The 22,548-nt window shown below is 41.2% G+C and overlaps 1 protein-coding gene across 10 annotated transcripts in view; it reads right to left on the bottom strand.

Moving 5' to 3' along the window:
- Positions 1-22,548, bottom strand: part of CDC42BPA (CDC42 binding protein kinase alpha) — a 354,685-nt gene that overhangs the window by 39,046 nt on the left and 293,091 nt on the right. For all 10 annotated transcript variants that reach the window (XR_013276619.1, XR_013276620.1, XM_077485865.1 and 7 more), the window contains 11 exons: positions 19,353-19,472; positions 16,371-16,451; positions 15,191-15,296; positions 13,070-13,206; positions 12,768-12,907; positions 12,607-12,688; positions 10,483-10,699; positions 8,304-8,366; positions 6,445-7,038; positions 3,961-4,058; positions 3,237-3,321 (listed from right to left, as the gene is read on the bottom strand). Coding sequence is in view for 8 of the 10 variants with exons in the window: in XM_077485865.1 (XP_077341991.1) it covers positions 3,237-3,321; positions 3,961-4,058; positions 6,445-7,038; positions 8,304-8,366; positions 10,483-10,699; positions 12,607-12,688; positions 12,768-12,907; positions 13,070-13,206; positions 15,191-15,296; positions 16,371-16,451; positions 19,353-19,472 (1,723 nt within the window). In the remaining 2 variants the exon portion in view is untranslated. The remainder of the gene's footprint in view (positions 1-3,236; positions 3,322-3,960; positions 4,059-6,444; positions 7,039-8,303; positions 8,367-10,482; positions 10,700-12,606; positions 12,689-12,767; positions 12,908-13,069; positions 13,207-15,190; positions 15,297-16,370; positions 16,452-19,352; positions 19,473-22,548) is intronic.

Here is a 22,548-nt window from a genome sequence, read left to right on the forward strand (position 1 = left end):
CAATATTAAAGACTACCCCAGGACTACTGGCACCTTATGAACCCTGTCATGATTGTACTGCCACCATGTATAACTATACTACTTCCTGTATTACTGTCCCCTGCTTAATAATCAATGTATGACTTTACTACTCCCTGTATTACTTCCATCTGATTATGACTATAGTACCACTTGCAATACTGCTGTCTGATTAATCTGTTTATGACTATACTAACCCCTGTATTACTGGCATCTGATTAATGGCTTAATGAATTAGGGTCATAGCTCGTCGATCAGGGGTCACAGAGATCCAAAATTTGGGGGATAGGTAGCTGAAGTCCTACCCCACCATTGGGGCTCCTATCATTTATGGTTCCAGAGATACAGGGCTCCTTGTGCAGCCTGCCCGAAGCTACATACAGAGCAGCCAGTTTAAATACAAGCTGGCACTCTGTTTGCAGCAGACTGAGAGGATGAGCTCACAGTGCCTCTCCTCACTTCTTGTCAGAGGCATTAAACTCAATGGACAGTTTGGAATCTTCAAAAATAGTAAAGTACCATTGGCTCAAGCTGTCCAATAAAAATGCTGCAGTGGAGGCTGGCTTCTCACTGCAGTGTCATACCATTACTTTAGGGAGGGGTGTGCTACTATGCACACAAAGGACGTTTCCAGATACAAGACTAAATCCTTGTACACAAGGGCCAAAATCGGTCATTTCCGGAGAAACTGGCCGACTGTCAGCCTGTGTGGACGGCTGTCTGTTCAACAGAAGCTAGTATAATGATTGTAGAAAGGGGGGTGGTGTTGCGCTCCTATTTAATATGTTTAGTACAATATTAGAAAAGTAGTGCAATTAGCTACCTAATATATATCGCAATAATAGGTAAAGTGCAAAACAAATTTCATTAATAAATAAATATATAAAAAACTATAGTAATTATGACACTTGTGCAAAAATAAATAAAGCAATTATTAGGTGATATAAAAAAATATATCCACATTAAAAGTGCAACTATAGGTGATTATATCACTGTGCAAAATGTATGGCGCATACGTGAATAATTCATATGGTGACTAATATAGAAATATATAAAACAAAATTAGCAATAAAATTAAAAAACGACAGAAAAGTAGTAATTTAAATCATCTAGCTAGACAAATAGCCAGTGCGGTATTGGACTTTAAAATCCTTAGTCCAATGTGCAAAAAGTGCAAACGTGCAGAGTGTTTCGCTGGAACACTGTGTATCGCTGTCTCTGACTTATAGGTGACACTGTGCCTTTAAGTGCAAATACAAAAGGAAAATCTTCAGCGTCACTGACACCCTGGTAAAAATGAATGGTTACCTTACTGCTGTAAGGTAAACCGCGTATAGCATCCCAGTTGAAGTCACGTGTGTGATGTAACGCGTAGGACCCGAGGCCATTCAGATAACGGAACAGACGCTCAGACTGTGACACGAGCTCGGCGCTCGTTTTTACAATACCACTGTAACTCCTTGAAAAATGTGAGTGTTTTTTTTATAGATGTAAATAAAAATCTTTATTCCCATTTTAAAATACTACACTATGGTGGACCTCCTTTATCTTTTTAATGTATACTGAGAACCACACCATCTGAAGCACCCAGTGGAAAGAGAGGAAGATAAGGATCACCCTTACCCCCCTCCCCCACCTCCCCTGTCTGCACTTAAAAGTGAAAACAGACATCCAGGAAAGGATCAAGCTGAAGGGAACTTTCCCCTCCTATTTTATCTGCTATACGCTGTTTACCTTACAGCAGTAAGGTAACCATTCATTTTTACCAGGGTGTCAGTGACGCTGAAGATTTTCCTTTTGTATTTGCACTTAAAGGCACAGTGTCACCTATAAGTCAGAGACAGCGATACACAGTGTTCCAGCGAAACACTCTGCACGTTTGCACTTTTTGCACATTGGACTAAGGATTTTAAAGTCCAATACCGCACTGGCTATTTGTCTAGCTAGATGATTTAAATTACTACTTTTCTGTCGTTTTTTAATTTTATTGCTAATTTGTTTTATATATTTCTATATTAGTCACCATATGAATTATTCACGTATGCGCCATACATTTTGCACAGTGATATAATCACCTATAGTTGCACTTTTAATGTGGATATATTTTTTTATATCACCTAATAATTGCCTTATTTATTTTTGCACAAGTGTCATAATTACTATAGTTTTTTATATATTTATTTATTAATTAAATTTGTTTTGCAGTTTACCTATTATTGCGATATATATTAGGTAGCTAATTGCACTACTTTGCTAATATTGTACTAAACATATTAAATAGGAGCGCAACACCACCCCCCTTTCTACATTTCACACAAATTTGGACGCGAGTTTGGTCCATACGGTGTATGCAGCACTTGTTTCTTTGCTATTTTTATATTCACAAATCCATTTTAGCGCAGGAGTGCCCACTTTTACACTTAGTATAATGATTGGCTTCTGCCAAACAAGCATGCTGGAAAACCAGCACCTGATCAGTGTGTTCTGGTGGGGGGCAGTCGCCCCTATCAGAATACAAAAGGACATAGGGGAGATCACCACATTAACATCGCTTGTGTTAGTAGAGTGTTCGGCACGTTGGGTTGCATGAAGAAAGAAAAAAAACACAAAATCTAGTGTACCCAGCTTAAGTTAGGACATATACTATATATGGTGCAAATCATTCAGATACTAATTTTTGCAATATTTTAACTTACTCAGTGGTCTAGCTCAGGGGTCTCCAAAGGGCTAGTTTTTAAGGCTTCAGGGGAGCCAGACTGTGATGACAGGTGAGAGTAGAAAAAAAATGAACGGTGCCCCATCATTGGCGTCAGTGGAAGGAATAGTGCCCTATCACTGTTGTCAGTGGAAGGAATAGTGCCTCATTATTGGTGTCAGTGGAAAGAAAAGTTTACCATCATTGGTGTCAGTGGAAGACATAGTGCCCCATTATTGGTTTCAGTGGGAGAAATGATGGCCCATTGTTAGTGTCAGTGGAAGGAATTTTGTGCCATCATTGATGTGAGTGGGAGGAATAGTGGCCCATTGCTGGCATCAGTAGGAGCATAGCGCCTCATATCAGTGGGAGGGGTAGTGCCAAAGGGCCGCAGTTTGGAGACCGCTGGTCTAGCTGCATTCTGTAGATGAGCTGTATACCCAGATACCTGTATTTCCAGAAGTCTGGCTCTGTAAGTCTGAACTTTCATACAGAAGTCAGAAAGAATTTGGCATAAACTTACCAGCCATCTTATTTTTGAAATAGATTAGCCGTACAGTTTCCAATCCCAGAAGATTGAGAGAGCCTTCTGTGTTCAATGGACGCACCTAGCAAAGACAAAGGGGGGGGGGGGAGAAAGTGCTTAGCTGCAAAAAGAAAGTACTCGCTGGAAATAAAAGATGATATTTTAGCTCAATGACAAGTACACATTGACAGTCTGCAATAACGGACTGGTCCTCCATTCAGTGGAATATAATCCATAAGCGTAGTGCTTGATCAGTGCTGAGAGAGCTAGTCCCAGCAACACGTAAATATCAATCTGACCCACTAATGCGCAACATTTGTGACGACTTAAAAGCCGAACTCCAGGCAGGTATGAACACCACAAAATATTGCAGTTCTGTACTCATTAAAGCGGTGGTAAACCACAGCAGTTTAAAAATAAAAAATACCTGTATGGCAATTGCATAATGGGCTTGTATACATCGCATACTAGCGCATTCTCAAATACTTACCTTAGAAGGAAGCCCTCCAGCGGCATGCTGTCACTGCTGAGGGGGCTTCCATCTTCCCGGTCTTCAGGCTGTATGAGTGGCCGGAGGCACGATGACATCACTCCCACGCATGCCTGCCCTCGCTCCGACATGAAGCTCTGAAAGTCTGGCACGGTACGTTTGTCTAGAGTTCAGCTTTAGTGATTTAACAAGTTTTATCTGCAGCCAGGGCAAGCATGCAAATCAATTTACCTTCTTCAATGGACTGGTCTGAATCCACTCCATGGAATTGATGTCATAGACGTCAACTGCGTTTTCACTGTAAACAGAGAGGTACGGGGCATTGTAGCCTGCAAGTGAAAAGACACTGAGATAAAAATGGAAGCACACAAAGAAACCGCCTTTTTTTCCATAATGATACACTGACTCAACCTTGTTTATGGATTGACACTTACCCTTATACCATGGAAGCCACTTGCTACAAAGAATCCAATATTTACCCATAAGAGACTGCAAGGGGTGCACTGATGGAGCACATAGACATCACAATAATCACCCAGTTGCACTGAAATTGGGTAGAGAGGCAAAGTACTGGTTGCATATATGGAACTACAGTTGTTTTGGATAACTTGGAGAAGAGTGACCTTTGTTAGGTTTTTATTGGTGTCTGTGTCCTTGCTGGGGAGATGAACCCTTTTGTATGTTCTGGTGATCACTGCCAATTTTCAAATCACTGCCTGTTGTGGACCAGGTACAGTAGGTTTTTCCATGCCATCCAAAAATGGAAAATGATTTGACTGCATTTTCACTCTAACCATCCAAATTATAAATTGAAATTGGAGAGAAAGTGGTGTCACCTACAGCAACCAATCAGATGTCAGATTGTGACATCGCTGCCCTGCATCCTACCCAGTCCAATCAGAGAACGCTTTGCATTCATTGAGAAAATAAAAAGTGTTCACTGAATGGTGCCGGCGCTAAACGAGGAACCTTCTGTGTCCACAGTGCAGCTGGGCAGTTGCTCGCTCATTTACAACACAATCGCCGACTTTTTATTCACAAAAGTAAAAGATCAGTCAACGCTGCGGGGCTGTCTTGGTAAATACTGATAAATACTCAAGAGCCTGACAGGAAGTAGAGTCCAGGGTCCAGTTGCCTGGAGGGGATTATTCCTGCCTGTGCTGGGTGGGGGGGAGCCAGTTGAAAGCAAAGGAGCTGCCGGCCCTACAGGAGTGAACTCTACACAGTAAAAGTTAATATCCACATATTTTATGTACTTTGTAATGCATCCAACTCTTTTTTAAAACAATCCACTGAGCTTACCAGAACTAGTTCTTGAGGTAGTCTATTCCAAACTCTTTTTTAAAACAATCCACTGAGCTTACCAGAACTAGTTCTTGAGGTAGTCTATTCCACAATTTTACTGCTCTTACTGTGCAGAAGCCTTTCCTCATATGTGGAAGGTTAAATCTCTTCTTAAGCATGCCTCCTTGTCCTTTGTAATGACCTAAAAGTGAATAACCTAGCAGTCCTGTCATTCTTCTGCTAGTGCAGGAAGAATTCCATAATGTCCACAAATTATCACTACAGCCTACCATGAAGCATGTTTTCCTATTTTGGATATTGGCTGTACACAACAGACTAGGAAAAACAGGGACTTCCACTGCACCAGCAGATAGATCACACAATAAATGGTCAGTCAGTGCTGCAGGGCTGTGTGAGTTATCTGCCGGCGCAGTGTTTTTTTTACTAGCAGCCAGAAAACAAATCACACAGCCCCATAGTGCTGATTTTTCAATCAAAATAGGAACTGATCAGTCAGCACTGTGGGGCTGTGTGGTAGACTTGCTGCTTGATAGAAAACACCCACTGCGCTGGTAGATAGTTTGGGGGTCGTACCCCAGGCCCCATAGCAGCCGTGTGTACTGTTATGGCGATTGTTATGCCACTGGCTGTCAATGCAATACTCACATTTGATGCTGTGCCCTGCAGACTCTACAGTTCATTGCTGCACTAGTTTATTTTTTTTCCCCTCTTTATTTTCTACCTGGTGACCCTTCCAGCAACCCTTCCTGTCCAAGGGTGACAATGCTCACTTACTGAACTGTACCTATGGAGGAGCAGCGATGTCACCCCAGAACAGAAATACAAACACATCTTTCTATTTTCATCTCCATTACTTGGGGCGGGGGATGAGTGGTTTACAAATGATTTCTTGGAAGGAAGACAACATTGTTTTTTTACATCACTTCACAGGAAGTTATACTGCATTTCTGGCAAAATCAACAGGTGTGCTCTGTACTTAGCCTGAAAATAGAAAAGTATAGCAGCTACTACATCTAAGGATTGATAACCTGTTACATATTACATCTTTGACCTTGAGTTTATATATCCTTTAACTGGTCTTCTCTCCCAGTTAATGACAAGACCTACTACATAGAAGCCAAAGTGTCCACACCTTACATTGATGAAAGATACACTGGAAACAGGTGTACACAGCTTATACATAGGCTATCAGTGTGCTATGAATCAGAAGTTCTACATGCACAGTTAGCTACACAGATAAGAATGATTTACAAATCTCCATGTTACCCTAAAATGAGCTATAAGCCTCTTGCTTGATACGCAATTATGTTCTGTATTTAAATACCAAAAATGTATTTCTCAATTATAAAATCATATCAAAATGCATAGAACACAATTGATTAAAAAGGATGTTTTAGGCAATTGACTTACAGCAAGACATAGGAACCGCCGGCCACATCAGCTCCTGTTGCCGTGACCTTCGACCCTGGCAATCAACATAAATCCCAACGCTGCTAAAACACAGCAGGTATTCCTTATTTGAGATCTCCACCGCGCATATGGCATCCGTGGGTTGCTGCGTGATGAAGGACAACGTGTGGTCATCATTGTGGAGGAGGCTGGAAGGACTTCCCTCTGCATGCAGCGGGTACCTGATAAAGCCTGACTGATAACCCACGCACAGACGCTCATTAAATATGGCCATCCACTGGACGTTGCCCGGGACCTGGATCTCCTTGATCTTTTTGTGGCGGGTCTTGCTTTGGTTAAGTTCATAGCAGAGTACCTGCCTCTTCATAGACACACACAGGCAGGTGAGGGCTCCGTGCCGCACCTGGCCGGACGCTATGCCCTGGCAGCCCTTTGTTTCAGCCAGCTTGAAGAACTCAGTCTCTCTGCCATCCAAAGAGGCCAAGGGGTAGAGGCGGACATGGCGATTTCTCCCAGAAATGACGGCAATGAGCTGCTCTTGTGGGATCAGCTCCACCTGATGGACTTTCTTGTTGTCCCCGACTCTGATAATCTCTGCCATGAAAAACCAAAAGAGAAATTAAACTTCAAATTAATTTCCACTAACAAATCAGTCAAAAATGTATTTTTCTTAGCAGTTCTGTGAGATTTCTTTGTTGCTGTCTGCATCTCATTGGGGAAATTTCCCTTTACTTCCTGTCACAACAGAGAAAATCCCCCAGATGTCCCTATTGGATTATTTCCTCCCAATTCCTGTTCCAGTGACAACTGTAAAACTTTGGAGGACAGAGTCCTCTTCACCTTCTGTTGGATGGGTGTTATTTTCTTGTGTATCCGACAAGTGTCAGAACCAGAACTAACACCGTCCAATTTCAACATTAACTTATTTTCTATTCTAACAGAATAAGTGGGGAAGAGTTAGTATGAACCATCTGATTATTTTTGAGAAGTGAGAGCGATGACTAAATATAACCCTTTCACTGTTACCGAGCAGCATCAGATGGTTTTATGCATACACTCCCAGCAGCTAAGTGTGTAAATCTGGCAAGCCAACCAACAGCTATCAGATGGAAGAAATCGGGTGGGTGTACAGTCACCTGATCGTTTCCACACACGTCACTTTAAGGTTCTTCTGTCACTTTCCCTGGTTAAGGTGTTAAAAAAAAAAAAAAAAGTTACATCCAAGCTCTTAAACCCTACCCCTCCAAAAAAATAAATAAGATTGAGCCCCTTCCCCACATAGGATTCTGAAAACAAGCTTTAGGGGTACCCAAGTATGAAAATATCCATTGTACCACACATTACATATCGCTAGCATGCAGGAATTGCAGTATGCTTTCAGAAAAAAACACTGATGCCAATGCAATAATAGTCTATGGCAAAGTGCAGGTAACCCACGGGTACACTGTGCTAAACCCACAGTGAGCAAAAACCACACTGCATCAATGTGAAAGCGCCCTAAAGAGTAACCAAACCAACTGGAACGTACGAACAAGAAGTTCCAGATTTCAGCCACTCTCTACTCCAGAGGTGTCAAACTCAATTTCATTGAGGGCTGCATTAGTGTTACGGTTGTCCTGAGAGAATAGGTGCAGAACTCATACATCTTCCTCCACAGCTCTCAGATTAAGGCTTCCAAGTTTACAAGTGACAGTGGTGAGAAGCGGGCAGAAGGCAGAGATGGCTAAGCAGAGTTCTGCCATGTTACTGCTGAAAAACAAGCCCTACGTCTGCAGGTAGTTGAAACCTTATACCCGGTTATAAATATTACCTCAATTTGCAAATGTATTTAGCTGAACATATAGACATAATATTCTTACCATCTTTGGTGACATGAACAACAAATAACCCTTCTTCATTTCCAAGTGCTATTCTTTCATGGTCTGTAGAAGACAAAATAGAATCCAGTGATATAGATAGAATATACTGTATAGAATAAAAGCATCTCTATCCTTATTAATGCTAAAGTAAGCGTAAATGACACTGGAGGCTATAAATTAAAGATCAACTTCAGGCAGGTATTAAAAACATATTACATTGTACATATACAATGTAGCTTTGTTATCATTAATAGAGAGCAAACAGTAGGGCACATGATTAGTGTATACAATCATTTATTATCCAAAGAAATAGCACACTTACATGCTAAAAAACCTGTGAATGGCCTGAGGGTCAGAAAGGGTAAAGCTGTGTAGCAGATGGTAAGATCACAGGGTAGCTGATTCGATGCCAAGCTGCTTCAAATGTAGCTGGACACAGCTGAGATAGAAGGGAGTTGGCAGCGTCTACAACCATCCCTCGTGCACCTCAATCAGGTACCATTAGCATCTACGGGAAGGATGGACTTCTATGCGTTTTAGGGGTCCTGATCACTTTGTCAAGCTGGTCCACACAGGGAATGTGTGACAGAAGAGGAGGAGCCCAGTGTGCTGACGGGGGATGACAGAGGAGGGTGTTTGGGCCGATCTATGCAATACCATTGCACAGAGCAGGCAAGTATAATCCTGTTTATTATATTTATTTAAAAAAATTACTTTATAATCACTTTAATTATGGCTGACTAGGGTAACCTAAAGATTAATAAAGAGGTTAATTAAGAACAAATTTTATTAAGTTGTCAGGTTGCTTTAACTGACATAATTTGCAGATTGAAGCTCATCCTTTTGACCTGCAAATGAATGAAACAGAATAGGTAAAAAGTAACAATAATACTTTGTATCTCTCTCGCTTCTGAACTGTGTTTATAAACACTGTCAGAAGAACTATATTTTTCAAAGCAGCAGCTTCTACAGCTGCTGTATTTAAATAGTAACTTCCTGCTGTCATTTTTACAGTTGGGAATTGCTGGCAAGTGGAAAGAGGAATTGTGGAAGGACAGTACACATGCCCTACCTACTCTGATTACTTTTTTTGGGCATGTGTAGTACAGTCAGTGATTTCAAGGCACTATTCCCAATGCCCACATTCCTGTAGAAATGGCTGTCTTTATAAGTGGGTGCTGAAGCGACCATTGGCTGGAACCGTGCATAATCAGAGCAAGAGAATGTCACCAGCACTCCAAGGATCTGCACAGCAAGTCCAAAGCTTTATTCAGCGATCACATCGTTACTGCAGATTGCAACATTTTGGAGCCATGCAGAGTCCCTTCATCAGGCATGTGACGATGGTCACATGCCTGATGAAGGGGTCCTGCATGGCTCAAACACTGCAATCTGCTGTAATGATGTGATTGCTGAATAAAGCTTTGGATTCACTCTGGAGATCCTTGGTGTGCTGGTGACATTCTCTTACTCCAGTACGGTCAGTGTCCACAAAAGTTAAGGAGAATTGGGTTATCTCCAAGACATACCTGCTCTCAATGTATTCATTGCTATACAGTATGTGTTCTAAGATGGGAGTGCTGCCAGTCTGGAGAAAGCATTTGCAGAGGTGCCTTGGAACAGCAGTCCTTTACGTAATTTTGTAAATGTATACAACAAAAAGTCACTTTAGATGCAAATTGTTAAACCAGTTAAGACTTTAATTTTGTTTTTTACCAGCTGGTAAGGCTACTAGGAAACCTTTTGTATTGTGCTGATCTTTGAACTGCCCTGCCCAAGTGCACCTTGCATATGCAGATTTACTTTAATTGATTTAATTTAATCTTAGTAGTTGCTTCATATTATGACTGAAGAGTGTATATAATACTTGCAGACCTCATTCACAGAAGTGGCTGTAAGGGCTCCTGAGACACAGAGTGGGTCTTGGGGGTGACAGCAATTTCACCAGAAGAGCTCATGCACACAGAAACAAAACCCTGATCATATGGGACATACCAAATGAAGGTAGTTAGATTTTTTTCTTGGAGGTATTTTTAATTCTTTAACTAAGAATACTGTTGTTTAGAAATGATTTATTAGAAGGGAACAGTAAAAGATCTCATGTCACAAAATTAATGCACTGTATAAATGATATGCAATTTAAAAAAAAAAAAACTTGATTTTTTCCATAGCAGCTCACCGAGGATGGCAGCGGACTGGGTGTTCTTGATGAGTGGCAGCGTGCTATCGTAAGCTTCTTTAGGTATGTAGACCGATCGGTCTTTTAACTTGTTCTTCCTCAGAATGCGATGCAGTTCATTCAGTACCCCCACCCATTTACTCTTGTCACTCTCACTATCCGCCAGGAGTAAAATGGAGCATTTGTTGCTAGATGGCGAAAGCTGAGAAGCTGTCACCTTAAAAAGAACATAAAATAGTATACGCATTTATTTGCAAGAAAATAATCATCTCAATCACACAAGATTTCCTCGGTATGGCCCCTCAAAATATCACTGCTCATTAGGGTCACTTTAAAGTGAATCTGTCCTGAGCATTAGGTGATAATAATGAAAAAAAGGTGCTTTGTGTAATTGTAAACTCCTGAGCGACTTGACAGCTTGACAAGGCTGTGTGTCGTCAGTTACTATTGAAGGAACTATTGGAACTAAATAAATGCACACACCAACAAAATAGAACATGCAAGAAAAATATAAGGCTATAAATAATGCCTAGGCACATTTCAAGAAATACATCAATAATGAGCGCATGTGTGTGGCATGTTGACAGCAAAACTTTATGTCCTATGTGTAGGCATACGTATAGTGGAATATTGAAACAGCCCAAGAGGAAATATCTGTATTGGGACTCCTGCCTTTACATGCACATGACATTCCAGTCTTAGTCCGTAGGGTTCAATATTGATTTGGCCTATCCTTTGCCGCTATAACAGCTTTAGTTCTTCTGGGAAGGCTGTCCACAAGGTTTAGAAGTGTCTATGAGAATGTTTGACCATTCTTCCAGAAGTGCATTTGTGAGACAAGACAATGTTGGATGAGAAGGCCTGGTTCGCAAACTCCGCTCTAATTCATCCCAAAGGTGTTCTATCGGGTTGAGGTCAGGACTCTCTGCAGGCCAGTCAAGTTCCTCTACACCAAACTCAACCTCAACTTTATGGAGCTTGCTTTCTGCACTGGTCCAAATAAATTGGTAAAGGGGGATTATGGAGTGGGGTTGTTTTTCAGGGGTTGGGCTTGGCCCCTTAGTTCCACTGAAGGAAACTCTCAAGACATTAGCATACTAAGACATTATGGACAATTTCATGCTCCCAACTTTGTCGGTACAGTTTGGGGATGGCCCCTTCCTGTTCCAACATGACCACACACCAGTGCACAAAGCAAGGTCCATAAAGACATGGATGAGTGAGTTTGGGAGTCCTTACCTCAACCCTAGTGAACATCTCTGGCATGAATTGGAGCGGAGACTGTGAGCCAGGCCTTCTCATCCAACATCAGTGCCTGACCTCACAAATGCGCTTCTGGAAGCATGGTCAAACATTCCCATAGACACTCTCCTAAACCTTGTGGGTAGCCCTCCCAGAAGAGTTGCAGCTGTTATAGCTGCAAAAGGGGTGGGCAAACGCAATATTGAACCCTACGGAATAGGACTGAGATGCATTAAAGTTAATGTTTGTGTAAAGGCAGGTGTCTCAATAGTTTTGGTAATATAGCGTATATATATATACATACACACACCATCAGTGAGCCAGGTTGGACACCATCAGTGAGCCAGTAAGCAATAACCAAGTGAAATCACATGGCCATCACTCCAAATCTTTTATTCTACTTCCTGATCTAATGGAAGTCATTTCTGAAGACTGACACTAAATTTGGTAAAGTGCAAAATCATAACTTTGGCATAACATGGCTTTGTATGTCTACTTACTCATAAAACAGAGTTTGAGATCAATATGAATAATGATGTATGGTGCACTCCAAACAATATTTGACCTCCTTACTCAGTGTTGTAGCGATATATCAAGGATGGAGCCACGAGCATATATCACCAGCAAATTATCCACACATACTAAAAATCCATTTATCATCATAAAAATACTTTAGCAATGTTTTGGAACTCTACATCAGCTCCTTCATTGTGCAAATGTGATGTAGCCTGATGAAGGAGCAGATGTAGAGTCATTGCTGTAAGTCATGTCAGATAAATGGATATTTAATAGGAGTAGAGAATGTGTTGATGATACTGTATATGCTCCTATTAAGGGCTTTGGATCAGACACAAAACATGGGGAAAAATGTATGTCACTCACTCGGAAAATGCAGGGAATATCCTTGCGATTGGCGTGGATGACATCTGAGGCCAGGACAGAGCTGACAACAAATTCCTCGTCTCTGTAGAAGGAATACTGAAATTACAAAAAATGCAAACAAGAAAAGATGGCTGCTGTGGTTACCTGGCAGCTTAGCTTACCTCATATCAATGACCTGGCTCACCACACAAGAAGGCTGAGAGGATTTCCCCTCTGGAATATCATATAAGAAAAGTTTGAAGTCACACACAACTGCCAGTGCTCGCTGCCATCCCTTCTTCACTCCCGCTGGCTTGGGCACCTGAGAAAAACACAGCATTACATCAGTATCAGGTGACTCAATAAAAAGGACAAAAATACATTATACAGACAAAAGGTGTCAGTCTCGTCTAAGCACAGTGAAGACAACCTTGACTTTGGGGAATATGATCCAGCATGTTGTAGAAATTCTTGGCCTACTTACTCGAACATGTCCTTCATACGCCGTTCCAATGCCTTTCTGAGGGTCGATGCCCAGAGGTCCCTTGGTCTGTTCAGGAGGAATGGGGCACACCGAGGGCGCTTTATCTGCGCAAGTTACATGGCAAGAAAAACCGCACACTGGCAACAAAATAAAAATAACATTCAATGAATGGAACTCATACAGAAATTCCATCAGTACAAGAGAAATGTTGACATGAATAGGATCTGAGAGGAGGTGAAAGGGAGGCTGGACAGACCAAAGCAATTTAAAAAGGCTTAAATTCCAAATCCAGCCAAAACTTTTCTTTAAAATGGAGCTCCAGCCTTGTGGCTTCACAGCTGTTACCTTCTGTGCTGTGCTCCCCAGCTGAGCCGTTTTGTTCTAACAGGGGGTACGCCCCCCACCCCAGAAGGATGCCTCTGCAATTGGCTGAGAGTGCTGATTGGGAGTCAGTTGCCTGATGGTTTTCCAGCATGCATGTCCGACATACACACATGCAGAATTTCAGGATTTTTTTGAACTGGCAAATGTCTCCTGACATTCTGCCAGTGTGTATGGGGCTTTGCTATCTGTGTTCCTAATTGGAAGATTTCCTCTCAATTCCTGTCCAGATAAATGTTGTCAGGCAAAACATAAAGTGGGTGGAAACTTAGACCTCATACACGCAATGAGAATATTGGACGAACGATCATACGGTTTTTTGTTTTTGTTTTTATTTTTGCATGCTAGTATCGAAAACCAATAGGTTATTAAAGTTACGAAAATTCTCGCACGACAGAAAACAACTTTGGAAGTGACGTAATGTAATGTATGCTTTCATTTACGAGCATGTGTGTTTTGGTCTTTCGATTTTTTTTTCAGACGAATACTGTACTTATTAAACGAAAACCATTAGTTCTGTTATTGTATAAGAAAATTTTCGCGTTGGTCCCTTCGGATAATTTCACATGAACTGTCTTGATCAGCTCTCGAAAGCTGTGTACTAACAATCAGATTATCGAACGATCTCTTCAAAAGCTGTACTTTTCGTCAGATTTTCTCACCATGTGTACTAGGCATTACCCAATAGAGACAGTGACAGAGATAAACATTAACTTACATATATTTCTCAATAACCACAAATAATACAACCCCAATTCCAAAAAAGTTGGGAGACTGTATAAAATCTACATAAAAGCAGAATCAGAGAAGACAGGCTCAAACACCCTTTTTTACACAATGAAATTAACTCCTTAGGTTCCACAGTGAGCATAACAAGCATGCTTCACTGCATATACAGACTGATTTTACTGTATTGGGTTTTAGTAACACTTTAGAAGCCCCCCTAAAAAGGGCCTGTAACAGACTCACACAGGACAGAGGCTTTTGGAGGGGACTGAATTCTAGCTATGGGTCCTGGCATTTGAGGGAGCTACAAGCATTTAGTAACATATTCTGTTATGTAATGCAAAAGGACATTATTAAGGAGGCCATGGTGGTCTCTGCCATTTGGGGTGTGGTGTATTTCAATGTTCTATTGTGTCTGTCTGCCTTGGATATTACGGGATGTGTATGTAGTTTAGCTGTGTGATTGGTATGGTCGAATTCCTCCAACAGCTCTCACTGCTGATTGGACTGTCTACCCCGCCCAAAATGCAAAGGTGGGGGGATTGTCCAGAGTATTACCTGTGTTTCAATAAACAGTCCATGTTCAGCAATCAAACGAGTATTGTCTTGTTGGTTGTTGTGAGCGGTTTGGAATATCTGATATCTATATTAGACTGGGGCTCAAAGCACTCAAGCGGAGTGGGGAACGTTTCGCTACAAGGCCACCCTCCCAAAAGCTGCAATGGATATAGTTACACCACTAGTCACACCAACATATGATATGACTGGCCCAAAGGCCATTGATCTTGACAAATAAAGGGACGAGAACACTATCATCTGTCCTTAGGCAGCCACTAGTTTGAGGTGTCACTGGCACTAAAATGTGGGCAGAAAACACAGTAATCTAATGAAAGGAAGGACAACAAACTGTGCAGTTATGCATGGGACAAATTTTAAGAAAACTTTTTTTGACAGAGTTTCTCTTAACCATTAGATAAACAGAAAGGGGAACGATTTCTTGTGCTCCAAACCTACCTTCGCAGGTGCAGCCCTGTCGGATCAGACCCACCATCAATGATGTACACTGATTGCACTTTGTTGGCGTGCCGAAAGTCTTCACAACAAACTGGTGAGCTTTGGGCTACAACACAAGGAAATTAAACTTTTTTTTTTCTCAAACATTAAGAATTGATCAGAAAACTACAAGTAACCTTGTCAATGATAGCTCCTAGAAAGGAAAAAAGAGATCACAAATGCAGGATCTGCTCAGTCCAATCTAGAAGCTAAATGATTACAAATTAAGCAGCCCAAATTTATATATATACGTAGACAAACTGTAATCCTATACATTTGCTTAGTTTAGGACAATAATTTTTTTTTTTATTCTGCAACATAAGAAATTCTGAAAACTGAACTGCTAAGTAATCTACAATGCTGAACAATAAATACAAGCGTTCAGTGTGCTAGCATTTGATGCATTAGGTCCTTTAGATCTTGTACCTAAATCTGTCTGTGTTACTCAGAGAAACAGCTTCAACGTCCATGTCAGAGCAGGCTAGAAAACGAGAGCAAGAAACAACTTGGTTGCTATGTGTTCTGCCTCCAGCAGGATAACTATTAAATTGTTTTGCCTGCAATATCAGAATTGACCACAAGATGAATCTTACCACAAGGTGGTAAATTTACAATTTTACAGAAACTAGAAACTGTTTAGCTTTAATAAAAGTTTCCATTATCCTTCAGTTTAAGAAAAGAAAACTGGTGCATCCTGGGAGCTTAGACTCCATCTTAGAGACTAGACAAAAGAAACAAGCTTTCAGAGCACATGTAGGATTGGAACATGCATCTCTTTACATACGCTAATGGCAGCATCACTGGTATGAATCATTTACTGCCATGCACAGCCTAATTGTCTATTGTACTTTATGTATATTTCATATACTGATTAAAAATACTTAAATCTGTTTTATCCTAATAGTTTCACCCACCCTGTTTTATTAATAAAGCTTCAAGATTACACTCAGTCAGTCTGACTTATTGCATAATAGGAGGGTTTAGCTGCATGTCGAGTTACACACAGGGAAACGTGTAGTGAGGACAGAACATAATGTGCAATATATATTCAATATATATTTAAAAAGTATTATACTAGAAGCTAGATGTTGCTATGCAAGTATGCATAGGTTTCTGATGAAGTTTCTCAATGTGCTCTTACCTTGGGTGTGGAGGAGCCCGAGCCCATGTATGAAGCCCTATACGTTGGTGTCTGTACTGAACGTGGAGGGTGATCTGTAGTCTATAGGGTGGAAAGACTGAGAATTATGATAGAATAGCAACACAATCATCAAATATAACCTGCAGCAATCTACAATGTGAAGTGGCTGCACAATGTCTAAGCACACTGTGAATCAGAAGGGGGAATCAATAAAGAGTGTCTGAGACTGTTGTCTCAACTGGAGCAGTTGCCTAGCCAATCGGCTTTTAAATTTTAATTTTTTTAAGCTGTGGGGAAATAATGAAAAGTAAAAGCTGATTGGTTGCTATGGGCAATGTCACCAAACGTGCCATGGAAATTAACATGAAGAATCTGATTGAGCAATGCAAATACTTTTCCTTTTAAATACTTGATGTTCTTTATTGTATTGGGAGATGTACTGTGTCTTAATGAAGCATAATGGCAGGCTCAGTATAGATACATGGATCAATATGTGTTTGGTTCAGCAGGAACCGGCTGAATTGTGAACCATTCATGTTCATGAGAAGCCAATCGACCGATTGTTAATTAACTGAGTTTTGGAAAATTTTGCTTCAGTTGGCTGATGCACTGATCAGTGTATTCTGATGGCAGGGGGTCCTGCTATCAGAATACAATAGCACAGTGGGGAGAATTCCTTCCTTCATTCACCTCAAATTAGTGAACGGAGAAATCAGTTCAGGTTTTTTTCATTCAGTTGGCTGGCTGAACAAAAAAAACGGAACCATGTATGGCAAAGCTTTATTCATCTCTGACACTGCAAGCTGCACATAAAACCCTAAGTAGGACTCTGTAGGTTACTGAAAGCCCAACTCCGGGAAACTATAGAATGATCCTTTGCACTGCAAGGGTTAATTGCTTGTTCAGGTCTAGTGGACACAGAAAAGCAGATTTACTTACCCTACTGCTAGACTATTCCTCTCTCACAGTATGCATTGAGGGGAAAAAGGTCCTGTAATGCTGTTTTACTTACCTGTACCCCCTCTATCTTGTCCCGGGGACGAGCACACCAGCAAAAGCCGGTGTCGTGGGTCCTGATTGGATGGATTGATAGTAGTGCAGCCATTGGCTCCTACTGCTGTCAATCAAATGCAATGACCCGGGCTCCAGGGGGTGGGGCCAAGTCATACAATTGGCTTCTATGGACGCCGAATGAATGACGTGGGAGCAGGCCCGCAAGATAACTCCCCCCCCTCCCCGGGAGAGTGCCTCACCCAGGGGGTTTTCTAATGTGGGGAGGAGCCGCGAGAACCGCCGAGGGACCCCAGAAGAGGATGTTTGGGGCCACTCTGTGCAAAACGAGCTGCACAGTGGAGGTAAGTATGACATGTTTGTTATTTTAAAAAAAAAACAAGCTTTAGTGTCACTTTAATCCTACCACCTACACAGCTGCTAGCACAAACATGTGAATCACAACAATACAATCCCAAACATCAATTAAATCTGTACAGCGCTCTATAATCCTTATGTCCTAACCTTAATATCTGCACAATCAATCTGTGAGAAAAAATGCAAATATATATAAGCCTCGTTTACAGAGGAAAGTGTTCACAGAGTTTGCATGTTAATCGACACCTAAAGAAGATTTTGTTTGATGCGCCAGTCATTTGGAGATTTTGCCATCACTATAACAGGATGCTGAAGATCACACATTTTGAAGAGTTGCACTTTATTATATGTAAGATATACAGTATTTTCATCTTGCACATTGCCCTGATTTATAGATTTACTTTTTTATGCATTTGAACTTTATGGACATTTATGGAATGAGTTATTGTTATGCACACTGGGTACATTTGCATGTATATGAAATTGATATTTATATTTATTTGCACATTGAGAGATTTATTGCTCCTGCATGCTTGGAATTGTATGTATATGTATCTTTTTTGTGCTTATATTTACTTACTGATTGGATAAATATGTATTGCTTTGGCTAGCAGATATTAACGTTAGGACATAGGGATTATAGAGTGCTGTACATATTTAGTTGCATAGCTGGCCATATACTGAGCAAATTTCGAGGTCAGTGATAAACCAGCTGAAATATGCTCAGTGGGGTCCTTGACTCTTTCATGGCAGGTTGTTCAGCAGTTGAGGGAGGTATTTGGATACAAGTTGTTCACCACAAGAGGGAGCTCTTGAGATAAGTGTTTTTATCATCCTAATACAGTCCTCCAGGCTCCCTCTAGTGTTGGCTAAAAAAAAGCATCTTTAGAAGCAAAACAGGTTCCAAATTCAGGAGGCTGCAGCCCTTAATGTGGTTCACAGCATACCAAGTTAGCTGAAGGCCCACATGCGGACCACTCATCAGCTCACTCGCATTTAAAAAAAATAAAAAAAATCGGTTTTTCATCAGTTGCTCATCAGTCTTTACATCAGATTTTTTACATCCACTACCAGTGCAAAAACGGATGCAAAAATGGACTGTTTGTCCATCTACATACATTTTTCATTCGTTAATTATTTTTTTTTTTTAACGGAACAAAAATAGGGCTTTGATCCCTTTGAAAAAAAAAAAAAAGATGCTGATGGATGCGGATGTAAACGGATGATGATCCGTTTTTCCATAGAGATGTACTGATGTCCATTTTTCATCCATCAACGAATGAAAAACGTATAAATGGTTTGTATGTCAAAGAGTCCCAATTCTGAACAGCCTGCAGGAACATTGTAAAACGAAAATGCAGCTATCCTTTATCAAATGTAAAATGTTCTACTGTATTTCATATAAATGTCACTCTGAAAATCCGACTACAAAAACAGAAATCACTGTATTTTAAGTTTGCACTACAATACCATATTTTACCAGCAAGTGGGATTGCTGTCTAAATAAAACACAGTAGCTGTAGATCAGTGTTACGGCACAAAGGAGTCCTGGGCAGCATTCCTAAAAGTCTCCTGTGCAAAAAGAATATTATGCGTTAGATTAAGTGGTCTTACCTCACCAGGCTCAATGTCACTCATAGTGGACGGTGACCTGGAGCGTGATATGACCTGAGATTTTGCATCCTCATCCCGTGACGGCGTATTGGACAGGGTAAAGTTGTCCACTGAATCCATCTGAAAATAGAAAGCAGCCTTCAGAATCTGAGACTGTGTTCGCTCCATCTGTAATTTTAAAAGGGATGAGCGCAACACAAGTATAAAAAGAGGGGTCCCAACTCCTGCAAAATATAGAATGGCCGAGTCATGAAGGTGAGGAGCCCGGGCACCCTCTGCACCACCGAGTGTATGTAAAGAGCAAACCTAAACGTGAACCAACATAAAATAAAGCAGTTTAAGCAAAGCTTTGTGACAAAAATGAAGCCTAGTACACAAACCCACACTGAATCTGGACTAGTATGCTATATGTGAGAAAGAGGGGAGGACTCCAGCAAAGGTGTTACGATAAAAACAGAAAATGCTGATTTAGTAGTAAGCAGGCAGCCATTTTCTTGTAATTATTAGACTGTAAATGTGTTCTGTAAATGCCCTATCTATATACAACACATGGACAAACATAGTGGACAGACCACTCCAAATTATGCCATTCAGATATTTACAGGTAAAGGTACTGTTCATACTGCAGCAGACAAAGGCATTTTAGACTATTGTGCACTTGTGTGTGGGAAAGGCCTTTTTCTGTTCCATAAAGTCAACTCTATAAAGACATGGTTTGATGAGTTTGGTGAGGGGGAACTCAAATGGCCTGCACAGAGCCCTTACTTAAACTCTACTGAACACATTTGGGATTAATTGGAATGCTGATTGCAAGCCAGGTTGTCTTCTTCATCAGTACCTGACCTCAAAAACAATCTTTGGGCTCTATGGGCACAATTCCAGACCCAGACATTCCAAAATCTTCTGTAAAGTCTTCCCAAACAATTTGTGGCTGTTACAATCACAAAGGGTCAACTTCATGTTCATGATTTTTAAACAAACTCCAAAAGGAATAAAGGTCAGGTGTCCACAGACTTTTGACCATGCAGTTTATCTGGATATCCACTTGGGCTAAGTAGCTACAGAAATAGGGGTCTCCCAGGGACATCTGTGGGCAGTATGACTGTTGATTAATTGCAGCAAAGCTTTGCTGAGCAACTGAGCTTTTTGGGTCAGTCCAACCTTATCTGTACAAGATTTCACTAGGTGTTCCCCATGCATAACAAATAAAGAATGTGCTTTTTTTTTTTAATTATTTACATTTTTTTATTATGTGTGCCTGTTAAGCTGCTTTGTGGTGGCAGCACACTGGAGAGCCAACATGTCCCTGGGGCAGTATTCAAGTCCATCACTCATGCTTCCTAATGCCGCGTACACACGAGCGGATTGTATGGCGTACTTAGTCCGTCAAAACACATTTCAGCGGACAATCCGCTCGTGTGTGGGCTTCAGCTGACTTTTTCAGCGTGCAGTCCGGAGTACTAAGAATTTCGGTTTTTCGAAATTCTGTCCGTCGTACTTTGGTTTCAGCGGACAATACGGTCGTCAGTATGCTAGTTCGACGGACTAAGAATGGCGCATGCCCAGAAAGGATTTACAAGGCGGAAGGGTGCTTTGCTGTGTCTTGGACTTCCTATTTCTAGTCCCGTCGTACGTGCTGTACACGTCATCGCGCAAGCTTTCGACAGACTGTTTGTGTATCCATGTGTGGTCAAGTCCGTTCAGTGGAAAGTACGACGGACTGTCCGTCGGATTGTATGACGGACTAAGTATGCCATACAATCCGCACGTGTGTACGCGGCATAAGCAGTGCAGCTTATTGGAGCACTGTGCCGGTGGCATGTCAGACTACTAGAGATGTGGACCTCGGTGCTCTGTGAGAGCAGTGGTCCTACTCTTCATCATACGTTTGTATTCCTATTGGCTTGTATTGGAAGAAAAGCAGCTCCTAAAGCATATCTAAACCCAACAGCAAAAATGCTTTATCTAAATTTGCTAATGCATCTAATACTACCTTCTCCACAGGTTGGCAATGCTGCTGTCCAAAAGGTGTCTATATTGCTTCAAAAAACAAAACAAATGCAGCCACCACATGTACACAGGCTTTGGATTTGTGTGGTTGTTTTTGCAGTTGAATATCGGTTTAAAGTGATAAAAACTGCCTTGAAATTGTTGTGTGTGGCATAGTTACAGGCTGTATGGAGCCACCCAGGACCAACCTAATTATAAAAGGCTGGCACAGCCAAGACTCCCATCCCAGACTAGCAGCCGACAGTGGCTGACCTCCAGAAGCAGAGCTTTTTCCGTGCTGACTATACACACTAATGTATTTACATATTCTAAAAATGCAGTAAATGCGCTTTAAAACCAGCTTCCATTCACCTCTGTAGCCAAAGGCATTATGGAAAAAAAATGATCTTCAAATTTTACAACAGAGGAACTGAAAGCTTAGCTCTTTTTGTATGGCCTTCTATTGCAACAGAATCTTGGCAGCCTGTCAGCCCTTAAAAAAAGACTGAAACCGACTTTAGGCCCCTTTCACACAGTGGTCTGACGAGATCTGCATGTCAGTTTTTCGGGCAGACCTGAACAGATGCTCTTTGTTAGTCTATGGGTAGGCAGATGTAAACTGAATTACATTCGTCCACATTCGATTTCCTCTTTGTCCTTCTAAGTCCATTAAAAAAAAAACGAATTGGGTCTGCATTCTTTTATGTGTTTTTGGCCATAGATATGACAGATTGAAGGTAGTTGGCTGTAAACAGACGCAACTCCGTTTATATCCGTTTCCACATAGACCTAATATGGGTCTTGTTAAAATTCAGGAGGGAAAAACTTAAAGGACATGGATGTCAAAAAATTTAAATCGCTACTGTTCTGCTACAATTTAGCGAGGATCTGTTTACAGATCGGAAAGAACACAGCTGGTGAGAAAGGGCTCATATAGTCTATGATGGTAGAGAATAAATCACTTCACACTACAAGCAGCTAGAGAGGTCCGTGATGGCTTGTTTTACAGCTATGTTATTGCTTGTTGATGAGGAGTAAATACTTGAATCACATGCAGATATCTGCTCTACCATTGAACTAGCAGCACTTACGGTAGTCGGGAAACATCAGCCCCCCCCAGACGCTGGATTGAAGCCATGGCTGCGACAGTATTGCCTTTGACATTGTCCCTTTAAACATGACACCTACAGTATTATGTTTATGGCTA

The sequence above is a fragment of the Lithobates pipiens genome, unplaced genomic scaffold (assembly GCF_037356315.1).
Source record: "Lithobates pipiens isolate NorthernLeopardFrog02 unplaced genomic scaffold, aLitPip1_a1.2 Scaffold_18, whole genome shotgun sequence".
In the NCBI taxonomy this organism is placed as follows: domain Eukaryota; kingdom Metazoa; phylum Chordata; class Amphibia; order Anura; family Ranidae; genus Lithobates; species Lithobates pipiens.